The 27,912-nt window shown below is 39.8% G+C and overlaps 1 protein-coding gene across 2 annotated transcripts in view; it reads left to right on the top strand.

The window, feature by feature from the left end:
* Nucleotides 1-17,744: 17,744 nt before the first annotated feature.
* Nucleotides 17,745-27,912, top strand: part of NR3C1 (nuclear receptor subfamily 3 group C member 1) — a gene marked incomplete at its 5' end in the record, with an annotated part of 106,289 nt that continues 96,121 nt past the window's right edge. Inside the window, one exon of one of the 2 annotated variants that reach the window (XM_084252294.1) lies at nucleotides 17,745-18,947. In XM_084252294.1, coding sequence (XP_084108420.1) covers nucleotides 17,758-18,947 — 1,190 coding nt within the window. The remainder of the gene's footprint in view (nucleotides 18,948-27,912) is intronic. The other variant, XM_084252295.1, reaches the window with a different exon arrangement.

Genomic DNA, 27,912 nt, shown 5'->3' with positions numbered 1-27,912 from the left:
GTATTGAAAGTTCACTTTTTCTTAAAGATTCTATCTCCAGTACCTTCATATAGGCCTACAGTAGGAAGCCATTATAGATGTCCTGTCAAGTAAAAGTTCTGCAGCTAGCAAAACAACTTTTTCTGTGTGGGTTGAAAGAAACAGGGAGGAAGTATCCAGAGACATGAGTAGTGAAGACAGACAAGAAAAAGTAACTTACCTAACATCATGCATTTGGAGGTGGCAGGGATCCAAGGCCAAAACCAAAACCCAGCCCATATTCCCCCCATGCTTTGTACACTGGAACACAAACCTTGATGATGAAGTTAAAGGATATTTGACAGCACTGATATAAGTAAACAAATGAAAGTGTGGGTTGACACATGGCCAGCAATAAATACATAAACGGTAAATATTGACATCTGAAGATTATTTAGCACCATGTTTAGTATGTAGAGAGCTCAACCGGGAGTTAAGAAAGCTGAATGTTCATTTTGACTACTTGGCAAATCAGTGAAACTCTAGACAAATCATTCCATTTTTCTGTGTTGTACTTCTTTTGGCTGTAAAATGTTGCTGAGTAAAGAGCATATGATCAACTTCTGTGTGCTTTTAAATGTCTTTTTTTTTTTTTAGCATGCTTGGATAGATGTGAAAAATGTACATTCCCTTTGGTTTCTTAAGGATCAGATCCACAGCAATTTATAACATGTGTGGTTTATAGAATTATAGGACCCCAATGCTGTGAGGAGCCTGATAAATCATGTAAAGAAAATTTCCAGTTGCTGAATTTCTTTTACAGAATCCCCAGCAGGTGTTCTTCAGTGAGCCTCACTTCCCAATCCATGAGGTGAGAAGGAAGTTTGAAGGAAGCCGGCGGGTTAGAGGGGCTGCAGTCAGGGAGAAGAAGGGAGGGAGAGACAGACAGAGAGACAGACAGAGAGAGAGAGAGAGAATCTTTCTGGATGGGATGTGCCTATATGTCTGTATCACTTCCATAGGGATTATGATTAGTCGGTTTCTTCACTTGTCCCTATCCCTAGCACAGGTCTTAGTCCAACAGTAATCATGTAATATAACATTCTTTATGAGGGCCTCCCTGGTGGCCTAAGGGTTAAGTCTCAGCACTATCTGAGTTCAATCCCCAGCCAAGGAGCTAACCCACATATGGTGCAGCAGACCTCAACTGCCTCACCTGCTGCTCCCCTCAGCAGTGGTATTTCAGTAGATCTGCCTGTTCTACTCCCCACTCTGTTTCTGGTGAATCCTCTCACCCCCTGCACCTCTGTCCTACACCCCAGTTCTTCTATGCATAAATAAATCCTTAAAAAACAGCCTTTATGAAATGTCAGAGACTGCTGAATGTTTTATTTAGAGCGGCTTATTCAATCTGCACAAGATACTTTTCATTGCCTTTTTTATCAAACAAGAAAACTAAGATTCAGAGAGGTTAACTAACTTGCCTAAAGCCACATGACAACTAAGAGGTAGTCTCAAGTCTATTTCAGACTGAACTAGAGTTATTAATAACTAAATAAATGTTTACTGACTCCAACTAATGATAACCCTAACTGACACCACACCTTATTTCCCTGTTACACATGAGAGTATAAAGTTTACATATTTAAAGCAGTAGCAATATTTATATAAGAATTATGGCTTTAATTCAACTAGGTGCTGATTTTTCATTTTGGTGGAATTTTTCCTTCAGTTATCAGATTTGGTTTTAAAAGCATAAATGATCAGAAGATATTAAGATGTTAATACATATTCCTGCTACACCATATTTACAGATGCTGTATTTAATGTTATCAGTTCTGCTATACGCAAAGCAATGTAAGGCTGGGTCAATATGAAATGTAGAGTCACATTTTGCTTGCCCTAAAAGGAAATTAGACAAAATATTCTTTTGGAGGATTAGTAAGTGTGCTTTTTTCCTTGTAAAGTACTGCCTAAAGTAGAAGAAAAAATTCTATATTAATAAAAAATAGAAATCTGAGATAGATGTAGAAAGATCAGTAAGTTAACTGAAAGCTGATGTTTTTATATTTGCATGTGTATTTTATTTAAATAAAGGTGTTTGAACACATTACTGAGTTAATCATTAAGAAGAAAGTCTAGCCAAACTTGTGAAGCAGGTAAAGTTTATTTTTAGGCTTTCAGCTGGCTCCTTTCCCTGGCTTCCCCTTCTCTTTTGGGGTCACCCTAGATCTAGATGCTGAGTAACCTTAGGTCACCTCTCTCATCTAGAAGGAAAAGTATCCCATGTTTTAGACCTTCCTTTACTTTTGTGGTCAGAATGCTTTCACATGCCAAGTATTAGAGGGCTAAATCCAACTGACGGAAGGAATCAAGAAATGAATACCAGCGTGTATAGTAGTCAAGTCTAGGATTAGTCCTAACCTCAGGATCTAGACATCAAATTATATAATTGAAAATCTCTTTAATACCAGATCTCTGCCTCTTTTTTTTTAATGTAAACTCATTCCGATGGAGGCTTGTAAGTGGTAAAATAAAGCTACTTCCAAACTTGTGTCTTACCAGCGTAGATATTCCTTAAATAGGTCTCTGAATAGTTGTAGAAGGCCTAGAAAAAAGCTTATTTGAGTCTGTCAATGTGCTCATATCAGATTGGCTAGGCCCTACTCATCAGTGGGATGGGGTTAATCCCACCACAAACAAATGGACTGGAACTGGGGAAAGGATAGTTTTCCAAAGGAAAATTGAGACCCTAGTACCACTTTTGAGTGGATATGTGGAAAGCAAGAACAGTATCTCTCCTCCATGTGCTCCTGATAGAAGTCACACAGTAGGTGCCGTCATAGTATGAAGGTCGGTCATCGAAAGCATTGTGGGATCCCTTACTTGCACATGACTTTCAGTTCATTTTTAATCCAGTTCTCTTGAATTTAAAGCATAATTGTCATAAGTATGGATTCAGCAAAACTGGGGCCATAGCAAGACAAAAGGTATGTTTCGCATAGCCACCCATCACTCCTGATCTAACTGAATTTTTCTAGATGCATAAAGGAGGATGGCAGTAGAAAATGAAGTGGTAATAGGCATTTTCTTAAAAATTAGTCCATTATTGTGGCACATTTTGGCACTTAATGATTGTTATGAATCACATTTGCCTGAATAATTTCAATTCTATCCTAGAGAAATATTTTTATAGTGGTGCAAAGATAATGATATAAGGACATTCGTTGTAGAACAGAATAATTTTCAATAACCTATTTCTTTTTCTCCCCACAATCTATTCCTTCACTATTTCCAGAGAAGACTTGAACTATTCATAATAAAAATGAATTTATATAGCTAGCTAGATAGCTAGGCAGATAATCTCATAGGAATAATAAAATTAAACTATTAGAAACTGATCACAGGATGCTTTGTTGGTCTGATGAACAAAAATATGTGATGAAACTACAGAGAAGTAAAATAGAAAATGAAAATCAGAACCAAGGGAAGAGGAATAAAAATATGCTGGACATCATTCAAAAACTATTTGCTGATGGTAATTATAGGGATGGAAAACCCATCAGGCCTATGGAGCTAAAATTAATCAGCAAGTATTCATGGAGTGCCTCCTGCTTCTATTACTGTTTCTGGCTTCCTGCCTGCCCAGTGCCCAGGCTGGAGACATTTGCATGACATTCAGCTTGGCAAGACAGAAAGAGCAAAATAAGGAGGCAGAGGATCTATACCCCATCATGGAATCATAGTCATGAGACACAAATTCCTTTTGAGAAAGGATATAAAACTAGCTTAGAGTTTCAAACTTTACTACATCACCTGAAAGGGGCCCAATTAAGTAGAGATACAATTTCTACCAAGCGATAATCAAATGTACTATATGAAATTTTAAAGTGCAAATCCACATTCTTTTATTATTATTATTAAAGTTAGGAACAGAAACCAGCAGAATTTGTAACAACTGTACTTAATTTTCAAGGTTCTTTTACTGCTGCAAACATTTCAGGTCATAATTCTACTAAAGTATAATATATAATGATATATATATAGTATAATATAAATGATATATATATAGTATAATATAATATAAAGTATAATATATAATGATATATTATATATAATATATAATGATTGTCACTGTTAATATTTTGATTAATAGCTATTGTAGTGGACATCTGTTGTTTTCTGTATTCAGCAACTCTCTTCCACTTGAATTTGTTCTATTTTGGTGAGTCACTCAATCTCTCTCTTCTCTTCTCATTTGTACCCCGTTCTTAGGTGTCAGTGATCAGCTCTTGACTTAGGCTTTGCCAGTACAGAATACACTTCTTGATCACAGTCATTGGTTCAGTGGATGAGCATTTGACCCTGCTAGACCAATGAAGCTCCACATAGGGACAGTAACTTATGAGAAAAGAACTCTCCACTGGCGTTACTAAGCTGGTAGTGGCGTTGTAAAGCTAGATGCTGTGGGCAGGTGGAGAAAGCCTTCTCAGGAATAAAGCCAAAAAAAGAGGAAAGTGAAACTAAAAAATAAGATTCCAACCCTCTTTGACATCATTTGAGCCCCTGGATCCAATTGTGCCTGAAATTGACATCCTCTAAACTTTTAAATAAATCAGTGTACTTTCTTTTTGCTTCAACAGTAAGGTTTCTTTTCAAGCACCAAATAAATGTCCAGATAGAATACTAACAACAAACTCTCTCTCTCTTTCTCTCTCTCTCTCTCTCTATATATATATATATATACATATATATGTATATATATGTTATTTGTATGAAAAAATAGCCTGGAAGAGGCCCTACATCATTGAAATCAGTCATGCTCACCTTCTAGAAATGTTCCTTGATGACTATCGCCATGCTCTCCATATATTTAAATACCCCGATGACTTATTGATGGATGTGCAGTGCCCTATGCTGCTATCACCATATTTATACAAGTCTCAATAACAAGTTATTTGAGAATAAGTTGTTACTCTGTCTTCATTTCCTCCAGATTTGAGGCTGTACTTGAATCATTTGTAAATCCCTGTAGTCTTACACTGACGTCTAACATATAATAGTGGCTGTTTTGTTGAAGGAATGAGTAAATAGGAGAGAAAATTGTTTGGGTAAGTCCCTTCTATTAATAAAGATTCCTTGATTAATTGAAACCATCAATCAAATAGCTAATTATCAGAAGACAAAAGAAAACCAAATTGATGTATCTAGACTAAGTCCTCAAAGTGTCAGTCATTGGTAGATGTTTTGTTGAGAATTGTTTACTTCTCTGGTTATTAAGGTTAAGAGGGTGGGTGGGGGAAAAGAGGTTTTTTAACATTATAAAATGTTAAAACCAAAACATATACCATGTAAACTGGAATATAGGTTGTAAATTATAAGAGAAGAAAAAAGAGAGCAGTGGTAGCCAGAAGCTTGCTGATAACTACTAGACAATGCAATCGTATGGCTTATGGCAGGGTCTTTGTTTATGACATAGCAAAAAAATCCTAAGAAGTGTGTTAAGAAGCAGCACTATCTGTGCAGTATAGGGTGATGGAGAGTTTTAGAATGAAAATGAACAAATACTAGGGTAAAAATCTGTGGGTTAGGATAGATCAAGGAATGGAGATGAATAAATAATTGCTCTATGTAGACAAACATCTGAATAAAATTTTTAGATGAGTAAGAAAACTTCTGAGTATGTGAGTTCCAGTTATGACATGATATTGGTATTTGGGGTTTCCCCGTTCCACTCCCCCTTCAAGGTCTAACTTTCTCCATGTCCTTCAAAGATATTTACTTAAAAATCTTAGCATGGTCTGTATTTCCTTACTTCCTTCTACATGCCACTCTTGACACCTTTTCTCAGGTATAATTTTCTATGGATTCACTTCCTTTACACACTGAGCCCTTCCTAGTCTCCTTAGCCAGGTGGTCTTCCTTGAGCATAGACAGTTCCTGAAAGATATTCTCCTTCACAGAGTTGCTGAATATCTGGCTTGCCTTCAAAATGCTTCCTCTGTGCCACCATAGCTTCCTACCTTCACTGCCATCATCCTAGTACAAATCTCACTCTTTCCCTGGACCAATGCACTTGCCTCTTCACTGCTCACGTTGCTTCCTCTCTGAGTTCCTACAATCCAAGTTACAATTTACAGATGGAATGATATTTATCAAATAGTAAATCAGAGTATGCCTATTAGTGTGCTGGTAAATGTTTAACAAGTATGGGGGACAATGGATATCTGTATATCTATATCTATTTCATATAGCATGCATATATATAGCACTTACGGTAAGTCTTACATAACCCATTGATTTTCACAGAATGGTTCCAATGATTTTGCCAAACTCTGGCAACCATAACCAACATAGAGGTGCAATTCAACCATATTTCCCAAAAACAGACTACAAATAATGGTGTATTCATATCCAAATCAGCTAAGATGTCACTAATTTGCAATATAAATGTTGGTGAATTTCTTTGCTTTAACAAGCAAAAACGTAAGTGAAACAACAAAGATATACATTTGGACTTAACTCACCTTTCAGTGATGTGAGTGGCTTCTTTGTTGATCAGGTAATAGTTTTCAAGCATTGGAAAAATATTTCCTCAATGTTTTTGCTATTCACAAACATACACTTTTAAGTTTAATCTTATTAAAATTTCTTTTATCTGCTTTTAAGTTTAGACAATAAACAAATCAACCTGTGAATTGTAGTATTTTCCAATTTCTAAAAATAACTTCAAGGCATAGATAATAATAGCATAGTAAAATAATTAGGAAACGACATTTTGAACATTTATCATTGTTTTTTTTTTAATTTTTTTTTATGGAGGCATGTTTTTATTTATTTGTTTTTTGTTTGTTTTTGTTTATACACGCACTGGGTACAGTCAGAAGTGCAGGAGGGTGAGAGAATTCACCAGAGCCAGAGCGGGGAGCAGAGCAGGCAGAAGGACCGAAGTACACTGCTGAGGGGAGCAGCGGGCGGCAGGAGAGGTCTGCGTGCCATGTGGGACCCCCCTCAGGTGGCCGGGGAGCAGCCGGGGATCGAACCGACGCCGCAGAGGCCGCGAGCAGCTTCGCAACCCAGCGCTCAACCGCTGCGCCACCGGGGAGGCCCTATCTTTGTTTTTAAAATATTATATTTGATGAAAGTTTGTGAATAATTTAGTTTTTAATATTGCCTGTGATTAACAATATTATTGATTTTTTAATCCTCAGCTCTCATAAACTGCTACAGCTGGCTCTAGCACACTATTGGATTATCATTTTAACCTGCTAATTGCATTATCAGGGAATGAGTGAATTTCCAATAGAATTAGTGATCATATTTGTTGTGAATTGCTGATGCAAATTCCCTCTCCCTCCTTTCTGAACAAAGTTTGGTGATAAAAATTGGTTTTGTATTCATCATCCCACCAGAGCCTCACAGATTTCCTGTGAGGAAAGTGGGATAAATAACATCCTTTTTCTTTTATAGGTAGAGGGGAAAAAAAAAAGAAAACCTTACCCCAGTTCAGTAAGTAAATGATAGGACAGGATTTCAAACTCAGATATTACATTAAAAATTAAGCAAGAAAATTTACTAACACTGACATCAAATCTTAAAAATTTTAACAAAGGATGTTTTGATCTTATACATCCCAACATTTCTAATTTAGCTTTAAAAACTGGGGGCCTCCCCGGTGGCACAGCGGTTGAGCACTGGGTTGCGAAGCTGCCTGCAGCCTCTGCAGCGCCGGTTCGATCCCCGGCTGCTCCCCAGCCACTGGAGGAGGGTCCCGCATGACGCATAGACCTCTCCTGCCACCCGCTGCTCCCCTCAGCAGTGTACTTCGGTCCTTCTGCCTGCTCTGCTCCCCGCTCTGGCTTTGGTGAATTCTCTCACCCACCCACGCTTCTGACTGTACCCAGTGCTTGTATAAATAAATAAAAATAAGTCTTTAAAAAAAAACCCAAAAAAACCACATGTTAGTTATTATACCTTAATAAGTAAATAAGGTATAAGTACCAAGATGGAAATGCAGATTTTCAAAGAATGAACTGATAGAGTCCACCTAGAAATGGAGGAGATTAAAACAATCCCGACCAAATGAACATGGGACAGAAAAGAAGATTAAATCAGAAGAGGAAGAAAGCTAATGACATGACGGTTAGCCACATATGCCACAAATGCAAAACAAAGTACATAATACTTGTTAGAATTATTCAGTGTGTTTGCTCTAATATTCCCAAACATGAAAAACATTAGTTTCCTGATTGTTTCAACATTTATCTCACTTACCTGCTGATGTTTACTTACCTCATCCTTGAATCAGGTGTAGACTTAGGCGAGCATAAAGAATATAGATTTAAGAGGACACCCAGGAAGCATTTCATGCATGTCAGCATAAATTGTGATATCTTAGATTGCTTACAATGAAATCACTAAAAGCATCATAAGCAGCAGCAAAACACCAGAATGCTGCTAACAATTTAGCATTTCCCAGTTCATGGTAGAATCTTAATTCTAATTACAAAAAGAAGAACCAAAGTGGAATTCATTATGATTAAGAACTTGCTGTACTGGCATCAATTGTTTATAATAGATAGATCTGGTGTAAAATGCAAATATTAAAGCAGAGAGAGATGGAGCATTCAAAGCTCAGCTGGGTTCCATTGAACCTCTCACCTTATAAAGTTAAACAAGAATACAAGTGTTTCTCAAAGTCAAGATGTTATTCTAAAGAGACATCTAATAGCTGTGATAGCTACAGGAATGTTTTTTTAAGTATGTTCTGGGAACCCTCAAAAGCCGCTTTTACTGGCTTAAAATTAACATAATCATAATGATTACTGCTAACAAAATGATAAAGCGTGCACTTGATGTTAATTTTCATTTATCATAGATTTAAAGTGAATAAAGGGATGCACAAAGAAAATAAATGGAAACTAGTGAAGTGGCAAGGAATCAAGGACTATCGGAAAGTAAGTCCAGGAATCCCTATGGAAGAGGAACTATATGCAGTATACAGTAGAGGTGAGAATAAATGTGGTATCTGCTGTGCGCTTTCTTTTGCAGTATCTCTCTTAACCAACACTGCCCAAGACGTTCATCTCAGCTAATTCAAGTTCTCTATTCTCCCTGGAAAAACACACAGATTGATGCCCAGAGCATGCTGAACACTAAGGTCCACACCTTTCTGCTGTTAGCAGTTGAACTGTATGCTTAGCAACAGCTCCTGTTTGTGTTTTCCCTCCAAAACACTAATTTCATTTGTGCTTGTTATTGTAATTTTTTAAGAAAATATTAAGCAAAATGACACAAGTTTAAAAAGTAACAGATGCTTATAAAATCTACATGGAAAGATGCCATATAGATAATTGCTGTCAAAGTGGTGGATGTAAAACAAATTTAAAAGACTGGGTTAAAGGCAGGGAGGATGACTCATAAAAATTTAGAAGTCTATACTCATTGTTTTGTAAGCACTTTTATTTATTACCCCACTTTTTAAAAACTGGGGAAAATAGTGTAACTGGGGAAAATCTTGATAATTGCTAATGATGATCAGACACTATGTCCCAGGAATTAGTCTAAGTCTTCCACTTATATTGAACTTGTTTAATCTTTAAAATCTTGAGTTAGTACTATTATCATCCCTTTTTATAGGTGATGGGAACCAAGCTGCTGAAAGTTATGTTGCCCAAAGTTACATTCCTCATAGTGGAGCCAGCCACTCTGAACTGCTAGGCTATGCTGACGCAGTATGTGTGACTTTACACCCGAAAGAAGACATGGAAACTTTAATCAGTGGGCTCACAAAAGTTTTAGAATTTTCTCAAAGGATTAGGAAATAAATGTTCACTTTGAGGTTTTAAAGTTTAAAACTTGCAAGTATCCTTTTTTAAAGCATTCATTTTCTTTAACGGACTTTTAAATTTAACACCAGTCCAGTTGCATGAGAGGTTATTATGCCTGCTAGAAAAGGGCAGGTGAATGATGGTCTTATTAGAATGGGAGTTGGCATCTATATATAGTAAGTTGTTATAGATATCTGATCAGGAGCATGGCATGATATAACTGATGGTTTGAAGGGCGATCCCTTAGTGAGACCTGGATTATTTGAATGGGAATGGAAATGATAAAACTTGGGCCTCCCCTGGTGGCACAGCGGTTGAGCGCTGGCCTGCGAAGCTGCCCGTGGCCTGGCCCCTGGGTGAGGGTCCCACATGGTACAACAGACCTCTCCTGTCGCGCCAGTTGCTTCCCTCAGCAGTGTATTTTGTCGGTCTGCCTGTTCTGTTCCCTGCTCTGGCTCTGGTGAATTCTCTCATCCTCCCGTGCTTCTGACTGTACCCAGTGCTTGTATAAATAAAATAAATACATCTTTAAAAAAAAAATGGAAATGATAAAACAAATCAACAGAATGGGAGAATTCTCTTGGCTGATATGTCAATTGCTACAAAAATATAAAAAGTGGCTTAATTACTATTCAGATTTAATATTTTATTGGCTATAGGATATAATCTCGACCCCATCCATTCATCCATCCATCCAATATTTACAGAGTATCTACCGTGCACTAGTCACATAATGGTGAAAAAGACACAGGCCCTGCCTTCAGAGAGATTAAGTTTTATGAGCACACAAATAATGAACTATCATTGTAATGTGCTACTAAAATAAAGTACAAGATACTGTAAGAACCAGAAAAAAATGGGTGTTTTGTTTCTTTTGGGGGGGGAGGCCTACTCAAGGATTTAGAGACACCTGACACAAGACAATAAAAATGAGAATCTTGAATATTTGTATACCACAACAACCTAGTAAAAGTGATACAACATTCAGCTGCTTCAATGATACAATGCTAGCATTGTAACCCTGTAAAATATTTGCTGAATGCTGACTATGTTTTGGGCTCTGTTCTAGAAGTGAGAGATACAGCAATGAAGGTCCTACTTTGGTAGTTTGTATATATCACATTTTTCCCCGACTCTACTTTTGAGGCAAATATATTTGTCTGTTTCTTCTCTTGTAGCAATTAACAATTTCCCAGAGTAAAACAGATTAGTAATTGTCATACATTGAGACTTAAATGATAGTGTGTGTAAAATACTTGCAGTCATGACTGGGTGATAGTACTCAATAAATGTTAAGGATTGTTAAAATTACTGCTGTTGCTACAATGCTTAATCTCATGTTCTTCTCATACACTGGACTTCATCTCTTGAATTAATTTCCATATACACCTCCTGAATGGGACTAATATGCTCTTTTATGAAAATAATGAAAATCAGTGAAGAAAAATTTCCATGATATCTAATTCTACTCTCCTGTCCTCACTTGCTGTGTGATCTTGAATAAGCATCGACCTTTGTAAGCCTCAGGTACCTCTTGTTGAAAAATTAGATAACACCTATTCTCTTCAGCTGTTGTAAGCAACAGGGCAGCAGGTGGGGGTGGTCATCCATTGTTAGCCATGAAGCATGCCAATTCTAACTCTGAAAAACAGACACTGGGTTCATTTACAGAAAATTTCACACTTGTGCTCATTTGAAGGTGTTTTCAATGGCAATTTTTAAGTTGTCAGTGTGAATCTTCAGTTTAAGGTGGTCTGCAGAAAAAATAAGTGGGGGTGAAAGTTAATCGGAAACTTATAAAATACTTAAATTATGTAAAAGCAGACACATTACCTAGAATTTGAAGTTTCGAGGAAAAAGTGGAAACTTCATAGAACAGAGGTTCCGCTATGAAATCGGTTTATGGTTTTGTTATAGGACAGGGAGAGGGTCAGCCCAAACCCCGCAAACCTGCTCATTCTAAATGGGTTCTGCCATCCGCCGCATCAACACAAAACATAGGAGACTTTAATGGGAAGGAACTTTAATAAAACTAGGAAACAATACAGGTAAAGGCAAAGACTCTAGTTTCTAAATCAAGCACCCAAAGTTACCCATCCCCTCGTGGGTAAAAGTCCATCCAAATGGGATCGACCCAGAGCAAGGCCCCAAAGCCTGCCACAAGTCTAAAGCATCTTCCAGTGGGGACCCACAGAAAAGGGTCACAAACAACCGGACAAGCCCGGAAGGAAAAGAGCAAAATGAACATCAAGATAAAAGCTGCCATGGTCACCTCCCCACGGGTCTCACCCACATCTGTGTCACCCCGTCCACGACCAAAAGACAAGCGCAGTTTCTTCACGTGTCTCTAGGCTCCACGTGCCTCCTCCAGGTCTCCTGGCTCCATCCTGCTTCCTTCCTCAGTCTCTTCTGCTGCTTCTTCTCTTCCTGCTCAGCTCCACCCTCCCTTGGGTGGGGCAGGGAACCTCCCCCTTTCCTGGGGACCACCCTGTTGCAGTTTGAGAAGTATTCTATTGGGGATATAGTCCCTTTACACACACACACACACACACACACACACACACACACACACACACACACACACACACACACACACACACACACACACACACACACACACACACACACACACACACACACACACACACACACACACACACACACACACACACTTACACATAGTAAGTGTACATGTCATAAGTAACCCCTAACAACTTTTAAACAGATGTACAAGGATAATCATAGCATGAGTTATTCAACTCACTTTTAAAACGTGTTATTGTAGGTTTGGATTTTAATGTTTGCCCATGAAATTATTGGTTTGGGGACGAATCCACTGAGGACATCTGATTCTAGTACTTGAGACTTAAAAGGTAGACATACAACGAGCAAGAAGGCAAAATAGGCTTCTCCTAACACATTCCCATTTCAGTGCAAAGCAAGAGCCTTCTTCCAGGTGCATCAAGGGAAAGGAAAAGGAGTTATTTCTTCTGGATCCGGAAAGGAGGTTTGTTGCCAAGCCCTCTTCATGAAACTTCTAGTAGCCGAGAGGGCCACCGAGGCTAAGCCTTGGCTTCCCTTTACCGAGGCGGCGTCTCTTCCTTTGCCAAGATGGCGTCCCCGGACTCGGCAGGAGGCGGCCGGCGAGCAGCGTCTCCGGACAGGCGGCTTCTTAAAAGCCTAGTTCTCCCCTTTTACATCGGACGATACAGTGGGCAGCGACTACCCTTCAGAACCGAGGAAGACCGACCTCAGCGGCCGGCGATTGAGAAGCTCGGCCAAGATGGTGGGCGCCGGGTCGGCCGGCCGGCCTCACCGTCCTTTACCAAGATGGCGGCGGGCGGCTTCCGGCACGCGCCTCCCCGAGTCTCCTCCAGACGTCACGGCAGAGGCGGCCGGCGCCAGAGTGGGAGCGCGAGTGGCTGCGGCCGAGCACCGGAGCTGGGACTAGGTGGAGCTGCGGCAGCCTCCGCCCCCGTCAGGAGCTGGCAAGTGCTGTCACCTGTGGGGGCGCAAAAGTTACCTCCCCAAACCCTAAAGCAACACAGCACAACCTTTCCCCGAGTCCCCCAAATCACAATATGTGCCGCACAAGGTAGGAAGCTCCATGTCCGCGTCGCCTGAGCCTTTGGGACGCGGCGAGCGGGGAAGGGGGTTGGGGCGGGGGCCCGAGGCGCGGATACCCCTCGCCCCACGCCCCTTTCCTTGGGGACTGGCCACGTGTTTCCCGCGGACCGTAGGGGAGGCGCGTAACGGGAACAGCTGGAGGGAGTTTAATGCCGACAATTTAAAGCTGCGTGGATTTTGTCGCCCTCGGAGGGGCAGGGGTCCCAAGAACGCTGCAGGGTGGGCGACGCTTGGAGCCGAGTGCGGCAAATGTCAAGATTCGGGGGAGTGGCCTCCGCGGGAAACTTGGACGCGGGCCCTGGAGGGGGTGAAGGGAGAGGTCAGTCTGGGGTTTGGGGTGGGGGGTTGAGGAGGGCTCACTTTGCAAGCCGCTTAACTCTTTCGCCTGCAAGTTGCTTTTAGGCTCGCCACCCCCGGGCTTCCTTAATAACAACAGTAATAAAAAAAAAAGTGCAAAGAAATGCAGCTCGCGGGAGGTTTTGCATTTGGCGTGCAACTTCCTTCAAGTGTGAGTGCACTGGAGGGAGGGAAGGGGGCCGAACTTGGCAGGCGGCGCCTCCTTCTGCCGCCGCCGCCTCGGCGACTCGGGGAAGAGGGTGGGGGACAGTCGGGGTGCGGGGGAGGGTGGGTTCTGCTTTGCAACTTCTCTCCGGGTGCGAGAGCGCGGCGGCGGCTGCAGACGGCTGCCCAGACGATGCGGGGGTTGGGGACCTGCCGACCGGCGACTCCTCCGGGGCACAGAGTACGTAGGCACCGACCCCTCCTCCGCCCTCCGTGCGCGAAGCCTCCCCCGAGGGCGTGTCAGCCCGTCCGGCTCCGCGCGCGGCCGCGGCGCGGTGACCCCGTTTTCGTGCCATTCAGTAGCTCCGTGCGAAGCGACACGCTTCGCGCCATTCGGCCCCCGGGCGGCGGCGCGGACCCCCCACCCCGTACCCCCGCGCCGCTGCAACGGGCGGCGCCCCGGCCCCCCTAGCCTGCCCGCTGTCCCCCGCAGGCGCGCTGGGGCCGCGGTGGCTGCCCGGGAAAGGGCGAACTCGAGAGCGGTCGGGAGTCGCGGGGGCGGGCCGGGGGCCGCGCGAAGAGAAACTAGAGACGCCCGGCGTCCCTCTTCGGCGCGCCTGGAGGGACCCGCTCGGCCGCCGCCTCCACTGCTGTTTCGGGGGAGGCGGCGGGCGACGGGGCAACCGGGAAGCAGCCGCGGGCCCCGGGGGCGGCGGGCGGGCGGGCGCCGTCTGGGCCCGGGTGGCGGGGCCCGCGCGGAGGGCGTGGGGGCGGGGGCGGGGGCGGCGGCCGCCCCTGCAGTTGCCGAGCGCGGCCAACAGGTTGCACCGTTCCCCGCCGCCGCCGCGCGGCCCCTCGGGCGGGGAGCGGCCGGGTGGAGGGAGCGCGTGTGAGTGCGAGAGTCAGCGCGCCCTGGCGCCGCCCCCGCTCCGCCCGCCCCCCGCTCGGTCCCGCTCGCTGGCCGCGGCCGGGCGGCCCTTTCGCTGGTCCGCGCTTCTTCCCCTCCTCCTCCTCCATTTTGCGAGCTCGAGTCTGTGACTGGCGCCCGAGTCACCGCCCGCCCGTCGGGGACGGAGTCTAGTGGGTGGACGGCGGCGCGGCGGCTGGAGCGGCGCGGCGCCCGGGACGGGGGACGCGCGCCCGGGGAGCCCTGGCCCGCGGAGCCCGGCGCTGGGCGGCGGACGGTCTGGCCGGCCCGGAATGGGAGACTTTCTTAAATAGGGGCTCCCCCTCCCCCAAGGAGCAGGGGGCGGCTGTTTACTTCCTTTTTTTTTTCTTTCTTTCTTTTTTTTTTTTTTTTTTTAGAAAAAAAGGTCTCCCTCCCGCTCCTCCGGCTTTCACACGCTAAGTTGTTTATCTCGGCTGCGGTGGGCGCTGCGGACGGCTGCGGGCGAGCGGCGCCTCAGCCTGAGGTGAGAGGCGGGGAGGGCCGGGCCCGCGCGGGCGCTCGCCCGGCTGGGGTGCGCGCCGGGGGCCGCGGGCGGCTTCGGGGGCTGCGCGGAGCCGGCAAACTTTTATTAGCCTCGGGGAGTGGGGGTGGGGACGGCGAGGACCTGGTGACGGTGACGAAAGGGCAGCGCGCGGGTGACAGCACTGGCCTCTTCCTCCCGCCGCGGTCCCCCGGCCGGGCCGAGGGGAGGAACCGGGCTCCGACTCTGCGAGGGGAGTCACGTCGAGCTGCCCCGGGCTCCAAGCCGCTGGAGGCTCCCTGGCGCGGCGTCCTGACACCCCGCCGTCCCTGCTCCCCGAGTCCTCCCTCCCCTCCCTCTCAGGGGGCCGCCCGGACACCCGTTTTTAATGTGAACGCTTAGCCGGGTCTGCTCTCCCAAGTGTTTCCACTCCACCCTCATGCGCTCGAGCACGGTCGGGGTTGTGTGTTGGCTCCTCCGTCGTGTGTGTGTGTGTGTGTGTGTGTGTGTGTGTGTGTGTGTGTGTGTTGTGGTGCTTGAGGAAGCGCGCGGGTTTGTGTGTTGGCTCCTCCGTCGTGTGTGTGTGTGTGTGTGTGTGTGTTGTGCGTGAGGAAGCGCGCGCGCGAGCGCACACTCGAAGGCTGACAGCCTGCAACTTGGAGACTTCGTCAGGGGCTGGCGTTATCTGGTAGAAGTGGGCGTGTCAGAGAAAGAACTCAACAGGTCTGGACGCATTTCTTTTAACCTCGCACTTTTTTCTCTTCCCGGAGAGGGTTGGTTCTCTTGGTATCTTTTCGCGCCTGGCGTTTCTAAGTGGCTCCTTTTAGAAAAAGACTGCCAGATCGTGGTAGTTTTGTGGGCTGGGTTTTGACAATCGCTCGTTTGACGTTTGGAGTTACAGACTTGATCATTGCAACCTTGTGATACTATTTAAGACCTCTCGGCAGGGTTCATTAATGCCGATTAAGGTGACTGTTATTTGCGATTTTTAAACTGCAGGATAGTGTTGCTTCAGGAATCGTTTGGTTTTATAAAGTATTGTTTTGGTTTCGAGTTTGAAGGCAGCTGTCAAAGCGGCTTGGAAATTCATTAGGCTCCATTTGATGTTTTGTGTATAGAGATCTTTATCAGATGAACCCCGCAGAGGGTGGGGAGATGAGCAGTTTAAGGTCAACATTTGTAGTGGCCGATCCCCACTCCATTTCTTTACCTTCATCTTAACCCATTTTCATGGAGGTCCGGGGAAGTTTATGTCTCTTAACCTCTCCGTAAGGGAAAAGTTTCCTTTCATTGGAAGTGATTTTTAAGATTACGTCGTCGCAAATGGGTTTATTAAACTCTTAAAACATCCTGATCATTAACAATATAATGGTGATCTAACCTTCTTACGTGTAGGCAGAGAATTGGAATAGGTGAATATTTAGAACGCAGAGAAAATTTTTGAGCTTTATTGGATGTTATTTTACCTGAATTTATGTGACTGCGATTTTGCAATTTTGCTTTTTGGTTTTTCAATACTACTATATTTGTAAAAGAAAAAAATCTTAGCGATATAATAGTATCTCCTTATTGATGGTCCTGAGCAGTTTAAAAAACAAATCTAGCTTCATCTCGATTTTATTTTAAGGGGTAAGAGAGCTATATTTAAATAAGTTAAAATTGGATTAAGGAACTAAATACCTTCTATCCTGCGTTTCAAAAAATAAATTTTTGTTGCCCTGTGCAGAACATATATGTCCTATATTTCAAGGCAGGCTCTATTAGACACAGTCAATAAGAAATGTGTGTTAAAAGTAAGAGCCTTTTCCTACCCTACTGGAAGATGAAATTATTCTTGTTTGTTTTTCCAATAAATTGTGCATAGTTCACCAGTAGGTTGTCCCAAAAGGTTTGGATTTTTGACTAGCAGATAGCCAGGGATTTTGGAGTAATTAGAGATAGAGAGTTCTATCAGTACATATCAAATTTTATATGTATTGGTACTCAGAGAGGCAAACAACCTTGATGGATTGAAAAGAGGAAGGAATTTTAAGGATCATACTCCCCCTTTTTAAATTAAATACTTTGATATCAATTTGAACCTTATGAATAACCAGATGTCATGAATTAAAATATCTGTGGTTAATAAGTTACAATTTTGTGAAAGGATGAATAACCAAACTTAGTTTGATACAGTTCTTTTCCTGAGCTGTGCAAATAGACTGCGTTGTATTTTTAAATGTGGCACACTGAATGGAAGCAGGGGACAAGGCTTTTTCATTTGGAAAGACAGAAACTATTCTTCTAATAACAAGGAATTAGAATTGGAGTTAACTGAACGGTTCATTTAACAGGTTCATACTAATTGGATCACAGAGATAATATGATCTTACAGCTTATTATGTTTACCCTATTCTTTTTTTTTTTTTTTTTTTGGTAGCTGACGCTCACTGATGGACTCCAAAGAATCATTAAGTGCCCCCAATAGAGAAGAAATATGCAGCAGCAGTGTTCTTGTTCGTGAGAGGGGAAATGTGATGGACTTTTATAAAACCCTAAGGGGAGGAGCTACAGTGAAGGTTTCTGCATCTTCACCCTCACTGACTGCTGCTTCTCAGTCAGACTCCAAGCAACAAAGACTTTTGGTGGATTTTCAGAAAAGCTCAGGAAGCAATGTACAGCAGCCAGATCTGTCCAAGGCCGTTTCACTCTCAATGGGACTGTATATGGGAGAGACAGAAGCAAAAGTGATGGGGAATGACCTGGGACTCCCACAGCCTGGCCAAATCAACCTTCCCTCTGGGGAAACAGATTTTCGGCTTCTGGAAGAAAGCATTGCAAACCTCAATAGGTCGACCAGTGTCCCAGAGAACCCCAAGAGTTCAACATCAGCCGCTGCTTCTGCTGCTCCCACAGAAAAGGAGTTTCCAAAAATTCACTCAGAGGCATCTTCAGAACAGCAGAATTTGAAGGGCCAGGCTGGCACCAATGGTGGCAATGTGAAGTTGTATACCACTGACCAAAGCACCTTTGACATTTTGCAGGATTTGGATTTTTCTTCTGGGTCCCCAGGTAAAGAGATGAATGAGAGTCCTTGGAGATCAGATCTCTTGATAGATGAAAACTGTTTGCTCTCTCCTTTGGCAGGAGAGGATGATCCATTCCTTTTGGAAGGAAACTCAAATGAGGACTGTAAACCTCTTGTTTTACCGGACACTAAACCTAAAATTAAGGATAATGGAGATCTTATCTTATCAAGCCCCAGCAGTGTGCCACTGCCCCAAGTGAAAACAGAAAAGGAAGATTTCATTGAACTCTGCACCCCTGGGGTAATTAAGCAGGAGAAACTGGGCTCAGTTTACTGTCAGGCAAGCTTTTCTGGGGCAAATATAATTGGTAATAAAATGTCTGCCATTTCTGTTCATGGTGTGAGTACCTCTGGGGGACAGATATACCACTATGACATGAATACAGCATCACTTTCTCAACAGCAGGATCAGAAGCCTATTTTTAATGTCATTCCACCAATTCCTGTTGGTTCAGACAATTGGAATAGGTGCCAAGCATCTGGAGATGACAACCTAACTTCCTTGGGGACTTTGAACTTCCCTGGTCGATCAGTTTTTTCTAATGGCTACTCAAGGTAAGAGTTAAGTTTTTTCTATTTCTTATAAATGGCATATTTAAAAAAGATTGATAGATTTAAATAGTTATTTGTATGTTTTATCAAAGGATTGGTGTGCTTTTCATGGGAGTTGTCATTTGAGAGAAGATGTGATAGATAAGTGATTTATCAATATACATAACCATTTGAAGTTCTTCTGAAATAATAGTCAATGTCCTCTTGGCCAGCGATTGAAGATTATATTTAAAATAATATTGCTCATTAACAGATATCCTAAATAAAACTTGCATAAGTTCAAGGCAGTGTAAAGTCTGAAAATATGTTTTGCGTGTTTAAGCTGTTTAAGAATGTGCTCTTATAATAGGAAGTACCTTTAGTACCTTACATAATCACAAGTTTTGTTGCTGGTTTTGTACGTTTGTGAAGGGTTAGCTTGTGAGTAAAGGGTTAAAAATTACAATGAGCCCTCGCCTTCAAATTGAGCCTTCTGTTGAGGAATCTATTTTGAGATTGCTAAAAAACGCACTGAACAGTGTACCTAGCCATAGATTAGACATGGATAGGCCCATAGCATTCCACATTAAATGTGGACAAGTTGTCTACTGACCTGTCTTTCTAAGAAACTGGATGCAACATGGTGCAAAGCGAACATTTTTACTTCAAAAAACATTTGAAGTAAAACTTTCAAATGTTCTAAGTTCTCAAGTTGATAACTGATGTTAAGTTTCAATTCTTAACTACCTTTTATTTCTGACTTCTTTTTTCTCATTTATAAATATACTGATATTTCTGTCTGACTTGAAAAAGGCCCATTAAAATGGAATTTGAGAAAAAGTTATAAATCGGGTTCTCTACTACCCCCACATCCCAAATTCAGATAAATACTGGATTGTATATCATGTTTTGGGTATGAAGAAAAATATAAAAATGGGGGGGGAAATGTGGTTGTAGAGACAAGATTGATTTATCAGTGGGTTAGCTGGGTTTTTGTTTTGAAAAAGCATAGTTCACACTGATTTAACCATTTCACATTTTTTCTTAAATATTTATCAGATTTATTTTCCCATTAACTAGTCATTGAAGAGTTTATTTAAAACTCTACTTGAAATACTTTTTCTATTAAAGGCATTTTATCCTAACACTGAGGTGTCACTTTTCTTTCCTCTTTAAGTAGAAAGCTGTTCTTGTTGGGCAAAACCTTTAGACTTAGATTTAGGCTATGTTCGTTTTCTTTAAAAGGCTTAGCTATTACTTATCAAAAGTAAAAAAAAAAAAAAAACAAAAACCCTTGGTTCTTGTGTATCTGAATGTAAATTATCTACTAACCTATTGTTTATCCGCTACTTAGAGGAATATTTCAGAGTTTTTATTGCTGTCACTCTGGATTGAAGGCTTAAAATGTTTTTAATAAGGAGGCTTGAGTTGTTTCTTATCACATGAACTGTTATGTGAATGTGAAAAGATAGGTGGTGCTTTAAATTTTTCGATCTCAAATTTTTGGCAGTGGAATTCATGATTGAATGTACTTGGTTGTTTTCAAAGAGTAATTAGCGTTGACTTAAACATAGGAAATAAGTGCATTGATTTATCAATATGCAATTGTACAAAGAAAACTATATTTTCAGAAAGTCTTGGAGATTATTAATACAATTTTGTTCTGATAATCACCATGGTATTTTCATTTTTCTTACTATAAAAAAAGACATGGAGCAAGACATTTACCATTTACAGTAAATTTCTCTAAGCCCTATACTATCTGGGATCTGGAGTATAAGTCTTAGATGAACATAGTTATGCTTAAATCATTAAATACAATTTTAATGCCTTTTATGATTTATGATAAAGTCTCTTCATAATTTTTTTAATTTAAGCCTTTTAACCTTATGATAGTAAGCAAAGCATTAGTGATGTGAATTTTTTGAGATTCTGAATTATTTTTATGCCAGTGTGTGATTTGGAATTATCAGTAATTTGTGTCCTAATGAAAAGGTATAATAAATTATATGGCAGAATTTAGTAACATTTGAAAATTGTATACATAAATGGCATTAACATTGGGAACTATGATTGCCCAAAACAAAGCTTTGTCCAAATAAGTTGCAACAATGTTTCTTTTCTGACCATAGTTGAATTAGTCTATTGTTTCTAAACAACAGCCTTGATAAAATGAAAATTGGTTGTTTTCTCTATATGTTATGTGACTCTAACCAAATATTAGTTATAATCAGTGACTGAGTGATCAGCAGATAGCTCACCAAGTTGAGACCACAGGTGTATTGAATGTTCACTTAATGATTTTAGATATAAAAATAGTAAACACCACTAATAACTTCACGTGCATTCCTTTAAAATCAAAAAACCATAAATAACAATTTTACTTGCAAAGATGCCACTTAAAAATTGGTTTTTGTCAACCCTTAAAAATCTTTACACTCTTTGGGGGATATGTCAACATGGCACAATGTCCAATTATCACTTGACATAAACCTTAGGCTTAAGTTTATTGATAGTAAAACAAGAGAAGCTTTACTGAGTGCTCATATACATGCTTTAAGTAAAATGAACTAGCCATGCCAATTTAATAAACTTTTGAAATACTGAAATTCAGTAAGTTTAACAAAAGCTTATGGATAAAAGCACATTTTTACATAATCAGATTTTCAGCATTGTTTCACTTCAGCATTAATGCAAAAACTGTTGAAAGAGGCAGAGAAGTAAATAGCTTCAGGTGAATAAGAACTTTTGTTGGGAGTATGTAGAAACTTTGGTGTTAAAAAGTTGACCATTTTCTGATGGGTAAGTTATTGCAGAGAAAAAATGGTGTAAGATGAATGTGTAAACTCAGTCATACGTGACATTTAGGAGTCTGATGACTGGCACTTAATGAAGCTAAGAAAATTTATTTTGACTTCAACATCTCCCATTATTAATTGCATCTGTGTTTAATTTTATAAGGTAATAAAACTGAAGACCTGTACAAACACTGGATGAGTGCAACAAATTCTGTCCCTGTTTCTTTTTTCTTACTAACATCATTTTGAATGTTTCTCAAAAAGGCAGGAGACAAGAAGAGAGGTTTTGTTTTTTGATTTACCCTCCTTTTTAATGGCTACTGTTTCTACTGCCAGCCTCATCTTTTCCTCTCCTAGAGGTTCTGGGAGTCATTTTTTAGCTTAATATGCCTCATATTCATGCATTTAGGTGATTTTTTTAATTTTAAAGGCAGTTTATTTTGGGAGATGTATTTATTTATCTAGCATTATTAGAATCTTTGTAAGCCCTCTACTTTGTTATGGTTATATTATTAGTTTAAAAAAAAAAAAACTAACAAGGTAAAACACTGTATTCAGGTGTGTCCATTTAGTGTGGAATGACTGATACAGAAATGTGTGACCAGCATATGGTTAGATCTTACTGAAATTACTTCTTGTGACATTTCTTTGGCTATACTATTATATTTTTATAATTAATAAGTTTGCAGTATACTGTTTTGGTTTTGTGTGTTGGTGTTAGGTATTTTAGTTAGTCTGACCAGTTTCAACATGTTAGAATGTTTTTAAATTTCATGACTTACTCTGAAACATACCTTGCATAAATGTAGGTTAAATGCAAATTGTATTAATAGTGAAATTCATATGTGGGTAGAGATCATTTTAGGGCCCTTTTGAGATTTTAGTGAAGGAGAGATTGGATCAAAGGGTTTATTTTAGTATGAGTGCCTAATGTGGAAGAGCATCTGTATTAATTGGTTGGTTATATAAGTCTTCTTTACTCTAGCCTGCAGGTGATTGAAATAGCCTAGTTATGTTAGGAAATATTTATATTAGGTTTAAAATAAGTCTGGGTCACAGTTCTTAAAACATTTTTTTTTCTTTAAAAATCACACCTTGTTTTAGTTAGCAATGAATTCTGATGTATTACTGCTAATGCGAATAAATTAAATAGGTAAAATAGGTTTGTGCTGAGTAGCATTTGCTCTTCTGAGGACATCCTGTTGCCATGCAGTATTTGCAGGTATTTGCCAAAGTGGTGATACTTGCTTCCATATTTCTGAGTCATGGAACATATATATTGGTGAATCCTGTTGCAAAAGGGTTTTCAAATATTTTGTTGGATTAAACTGTAATTGAATAAAATCAATGTCTTTTACAGAAGAGTTTAATAGCCCAGGTTCTCTTTACTTCTCTGTAGCTCCAGTGAGCTAACTGCTTTTGTTCTGGCTTATTTAGTCTACATGGGTTTTGTATTTTTTCAAGTAAATAAAAATATTCTTATAGAAATTTGCCATGAAAAAAAATCCAGTGTGTTCCTTTCCCTTTGAATTGTGTGTGACCATTTCTGTGCTAAACTGGATTAGAGAGTGACTCTAAATGGTGACTTCTGTATTAATTTTAGATGTTAAGGTATACTTTAGAAATAAACATTTTTATAGCAGTTCAGAATTAGTTGTAGACAATGATTGAAATATTGGTCATCTTTGTTGTTCACTGCCATAGTAATATCTCTCATTTGGGATTTTCAGTAAAGTTAGTGAATTACTAGGAGAGAGGACAGTAGGTGTGTGATGTGGAATGGTATAGAAATGGTGGAAGGTAAACTTAGAAATAACAGGACAATCCAGAAGCCAACAATTTAGATCAACTGTCTTGAATTCAGAGGACTAAAAAAGAAATCATTGCTGTATTTTGTTTAAGGGAACCTAGGATTACAATTTAGTTTCTTCAATTTGTAGTAGAAATTATAAGCTAATTGTAGCACTGGAGCTCTTAAATGTTCATAGAATCATGATGCTGTCTTTTGCTATGTTTTATTAACAAAAAAAAAACATAAACATTTTAATTCCTTTTGGATTATTTTAGCCAAGATCAAGTTCATATTTGCCCTATTTTTATTTAGATGGCTATTCATGACATTCTGACTGCACTTTAGTTGAAGTAATAATGTCTTCTGTTCAAATAACCATTTATATTTCCTAGTGCACATTTACATATATTGTCATCTGACTGTGGAATGCATGTTTTTTCTTTAGTGATGGGTTTTCGTGGTGTTTGTATTTTGTTTTGCTCCTAAAATATTGAAAAAATGAAATTCTTACTTAGGGGTACACATATAGGATAAATTACAGGGTTTTGCACTTACTATACAGTCATTTAAACTATTTATATTGCAGTGTAGTCTTTAAAACTATTTTTGAATAGAAGTGTGCCATCCCCTAATTTACCTCTGGTCCTGCTTAAATATTAATGACTTTATATTGGAGGAACTGCATGCTTAAACATTTTTTTAGATTAATTCAAATATTTTGAGTGCTGTCAAGTATTTTATTTGTTGAACAAGTTCAACAGTAATAGTGCCTCTCATGCTGCAAATTTAGTGAAAGTATTCCTTATTTCAGAAATTTTTTTGTTCTTGCTATAGGGCACTGAATGTATTTAAAGGAAGAGAAAAGTTTCATATGATTTATTGCTGATGTTTTTCACACTTTAATGGAATTTTAATATTGTAGCAATTTGAGAGTTGAACTTAAGTATACAGTGTATAGAACATACAGTTTGTAGCAATAAATATTAACTTTTATTTCTCAGTACAATAAAATTAGCCTTTATTCTAGTTGATTTCATAATTGTCCATAATACTTAACTGGCTATTATGAAAGTATATTTGATAGCCAGTTTTTGAAAGTTATTGTGAAATGTTATCTACATGATTTATTATTTCACATTGGTTGGGGCAATGCAATGACTTATTACCTTGTAATGATCAGATGTTGACCATTAAAGCTCTACTAGTTTGTTACAGACACTGTTATTTTAATGCTTTTCCATTATTGGAGATAAGGACTCACTCAATTTTAAGATAATTTAAATTGAAAATTTTCTTCCCTCAGATACCTTCCAGACAATTTCATTTGATTATTCAATAGTAGAACTAGTAGAAACTCATTAGGCTAAATATCAGAGGACTTATTTTCTAAGGCTGAGCTGAGTCAAAACACCTTGAGCAATCAGGTGTTTTGGAATTAAAAGTATTTTCTTTGCAGTTATATGTGAATTATTTTCAAAGCATAGGCATGTTTGTGTTTCAGATTCTAAAATCGTACCATCCTTTTATCCTTTCACTTCAGCAAGGGGCAGTTGGCATAGGACTAGTATACTGAAGTTGGTTCTTTGATATTTTCTTTGTATACTTTGTATTCTTTGTCAAGTACAAGATAAAAAGTGAACCCAGATTTGGTATTTTTATAAAATAAGCAGTGGTATACAGAAAATAATATTGTGAACACTTGTTGGTAGAGTCTGAGAGATGGGGCTCTTGGGTTCTCTGAGCTTGCTCTACATGTCTTAGATTAGAACCCAGTTAGATTTTTAATTAGAACTGACGGGGACTTGAGAACTCATCTACTCCCCTCCTCTCATCTTTTCAGATGAGGAAATGAGACCCATAGAAAGTGTCTAGAGGGCCTCCCCGGTGGCGCAGCGGTTGAGTGCTGGGTTGCAAAGCTGCCCGCAGCCTCTGCGACGCTGGTTCGATCCCCGGCTGCTCCCCGGCCACCAGAGGAGGGTCCCACATGGCGCGCAGACCTCTCCTGCCGCCCGCTGCTCCCCTCAGCAGTGTACTTCGGTCCTTCTGCCTGCTCTGCTCCCCGCTCTGGCTCTGGTGAATTCTCTCGCCCTCCCGCGCTTCTGACTGTACCCAGTGCATGTATGAACAAAACAAACAAACAAACAAATAAATAAATAAACATGCCTCTATTAAAAAAAAAAAAAGAAAAAAGTGTCTAGAGAAGAATCACAGAATTACTCAGTGGTGTTGCCATCTTGAATATCATAATTCTCAGTTAGGCCTCTTATCACATCAGGTTTCTCTTCTCCAGTTCCAGAGATCTGGAACAAATAGTTGATTGATATAATATGGACTAGTAAGGCATTTAATAAAAGTTACTCTGCTTGAAATTTTAAAAAATAGATTCCATTTCTTTCCTATATTTTTTATTAACTTTTTTCCTAATGTTGAGTGCTAATTCTGTGGTAGCACTATCCTAAGCACTTTGTATTTATCTCATTTAAACCTCTTCACAACCTACAACCGTTTTGTTTTAGTTTCTATATTAAGTTATTAATTCTGTCAATATCTTTGATAGTACAGAAACAAGTTATTATTTACCTTAACTTAATAGGTGGGAAAATTGGAGACATCTAAAGAGAAAGAGATAAGGATAATCAGGAAAATAAGGGAAATGTTTAATATCGTGTTAACATTCCTCTTGAATCTTTAACAGTTTTTATTAGCAGTGAATCTTTAAACACAATATATAAAGGAAAAATGGGGTCAAGCCTCTGCTCTCTTGCATATATTTGTGTGATCACTGCTTTCGGTCAGTTTCAGCTTCTGTAGAGTGAATGTATTTAAAAGAACCATATAGTTATTTCTCAGCACTTTTGCCTGACGAGATTTGTGAATGGGTGTTTACTTTGAAATTTAGAAAGTACTATGAATATTCAAGATGGAATTTTTAAAGCTCTGCTAGTCTGCAGAGCCCAAACCAGCATGCCCCTCATTGTCTAAGTACATTAGGACATCTGCGTCTGTGTAGGTGTTTCCTAGTCATCAAGCACTAATACTTTCTCAGTGTCTGCATGTACAGTCCCTGAAGGTCTGTGCATCTCAACTTCGTAAGGACTACCATATTTAAAACCTTTAGGTGACAAGAAAATTACCTTTTTTTTTCAATTTTGCTTTTTGTTAGCTTTTCAGTGGATTTTGTTGCTGCTTGTTAAGCCTACTATCTAAATAGGCATCTGACTCTTGGACCACATTATTACCTTTTTGTTAATAAATTCCAGAATAGCCCCTTTCTGTTTCATTGTCCTGTTTAATAAAATCAACTATACAAAAATTCTTTGTCATTGGAAACTTTAATTTGCCTGAAAATGGCATCAGCAGCTTTAAATTTTTTCATGTCTGTTAAATTTAGTAAAATTTTGTGAAAAAGAGCTGCTAACTCTATTGAATACCAAAATTTAAATGTGTAAGCTTGGGAGAATTGTCAAGTCTACTTGATTATATTTATTCAATTCTTTCTTTGTTGATCAAATGACTGACAAAAACTTTAGTAAGATGAATTTAATGCATTAAGCAAAAGTTATAAATCTTTTTTATGTATAACAAAGAGCCAATTATAGAATGAGTTACGTGGCAGTTTAAATTGGTAAACATAGCAGTGTGGAATATACCTTAATAAATTTGTATGCAGCTTTTTTAAAGGGAAACTTTCATAACTTTTAATTAGAACTGTATATGAAATTAGTCATCTGGAATCCAACTGTATTTATTAAGGACAAAGTGGAATTACAAATTTTTTAGCTAGATTTTCTTGAAACAAAACCCACAATAGAGATTGTGTTTCTAAGCCTCTGCTTAGGAGGCTCTATCATTCCTCTTTTGAAATTGCCTTCAGAACCTTGTAAGCCATAAAAGAAAACTGAACTCTAATTAGTCTATTGTAACACCTAAATGTTCTTGCTCAATCAGAAAATTCATTTATGTATTCTTTAACTTGATCATATACCTTATTTATGTATTCCTTAGGTGATTTGCATGTTTCCAGAAAATTATAAATGTAATCATCTTCTAAATTAATACATTTGTATTCCTGAGGGTTTTTAAAAGGTAGACATTTCTACAGAAGATGCTTAAAGCTGTGTTGAAAATCCCTGGAATACGTGCCTTGCCTACCAAGGAGGAGACTAATCATAAATGGATGGGCTCGCTGGTTAAGTTTGATCTGTTTTCTTTAAGCTATATCAAGGAGCTTTATGTTAACTTTTGTATTCCCTTTTCTTGACATAGTAAAGAAAAAAAAAAACAGATTATTCACAGGTAAGCCTGATTTTCTTTCACAAGTATTTATATATATAAAAAAGGTGGACCTGAAGAGAATTTAATGACAGAAAATTAAAAAAAGAAAATGTAAATTCCTACA

The sequence above is a fragment of the Talpa europaea genome (assembly GCF_964194135.1).
Source record: "Talpa europaea genome assembly, chromosome: 13".
NCBI classification, from domain to species: domain Eukaryota; kingdom Metazoa; phylum Chordata; class Mammalia; order Eulipotyphla; family Talpidae; genus Talpa; species Talpa europaea.
This window is presented reverse-complemented; position numbering and strand designations above follow the sequence as displayed.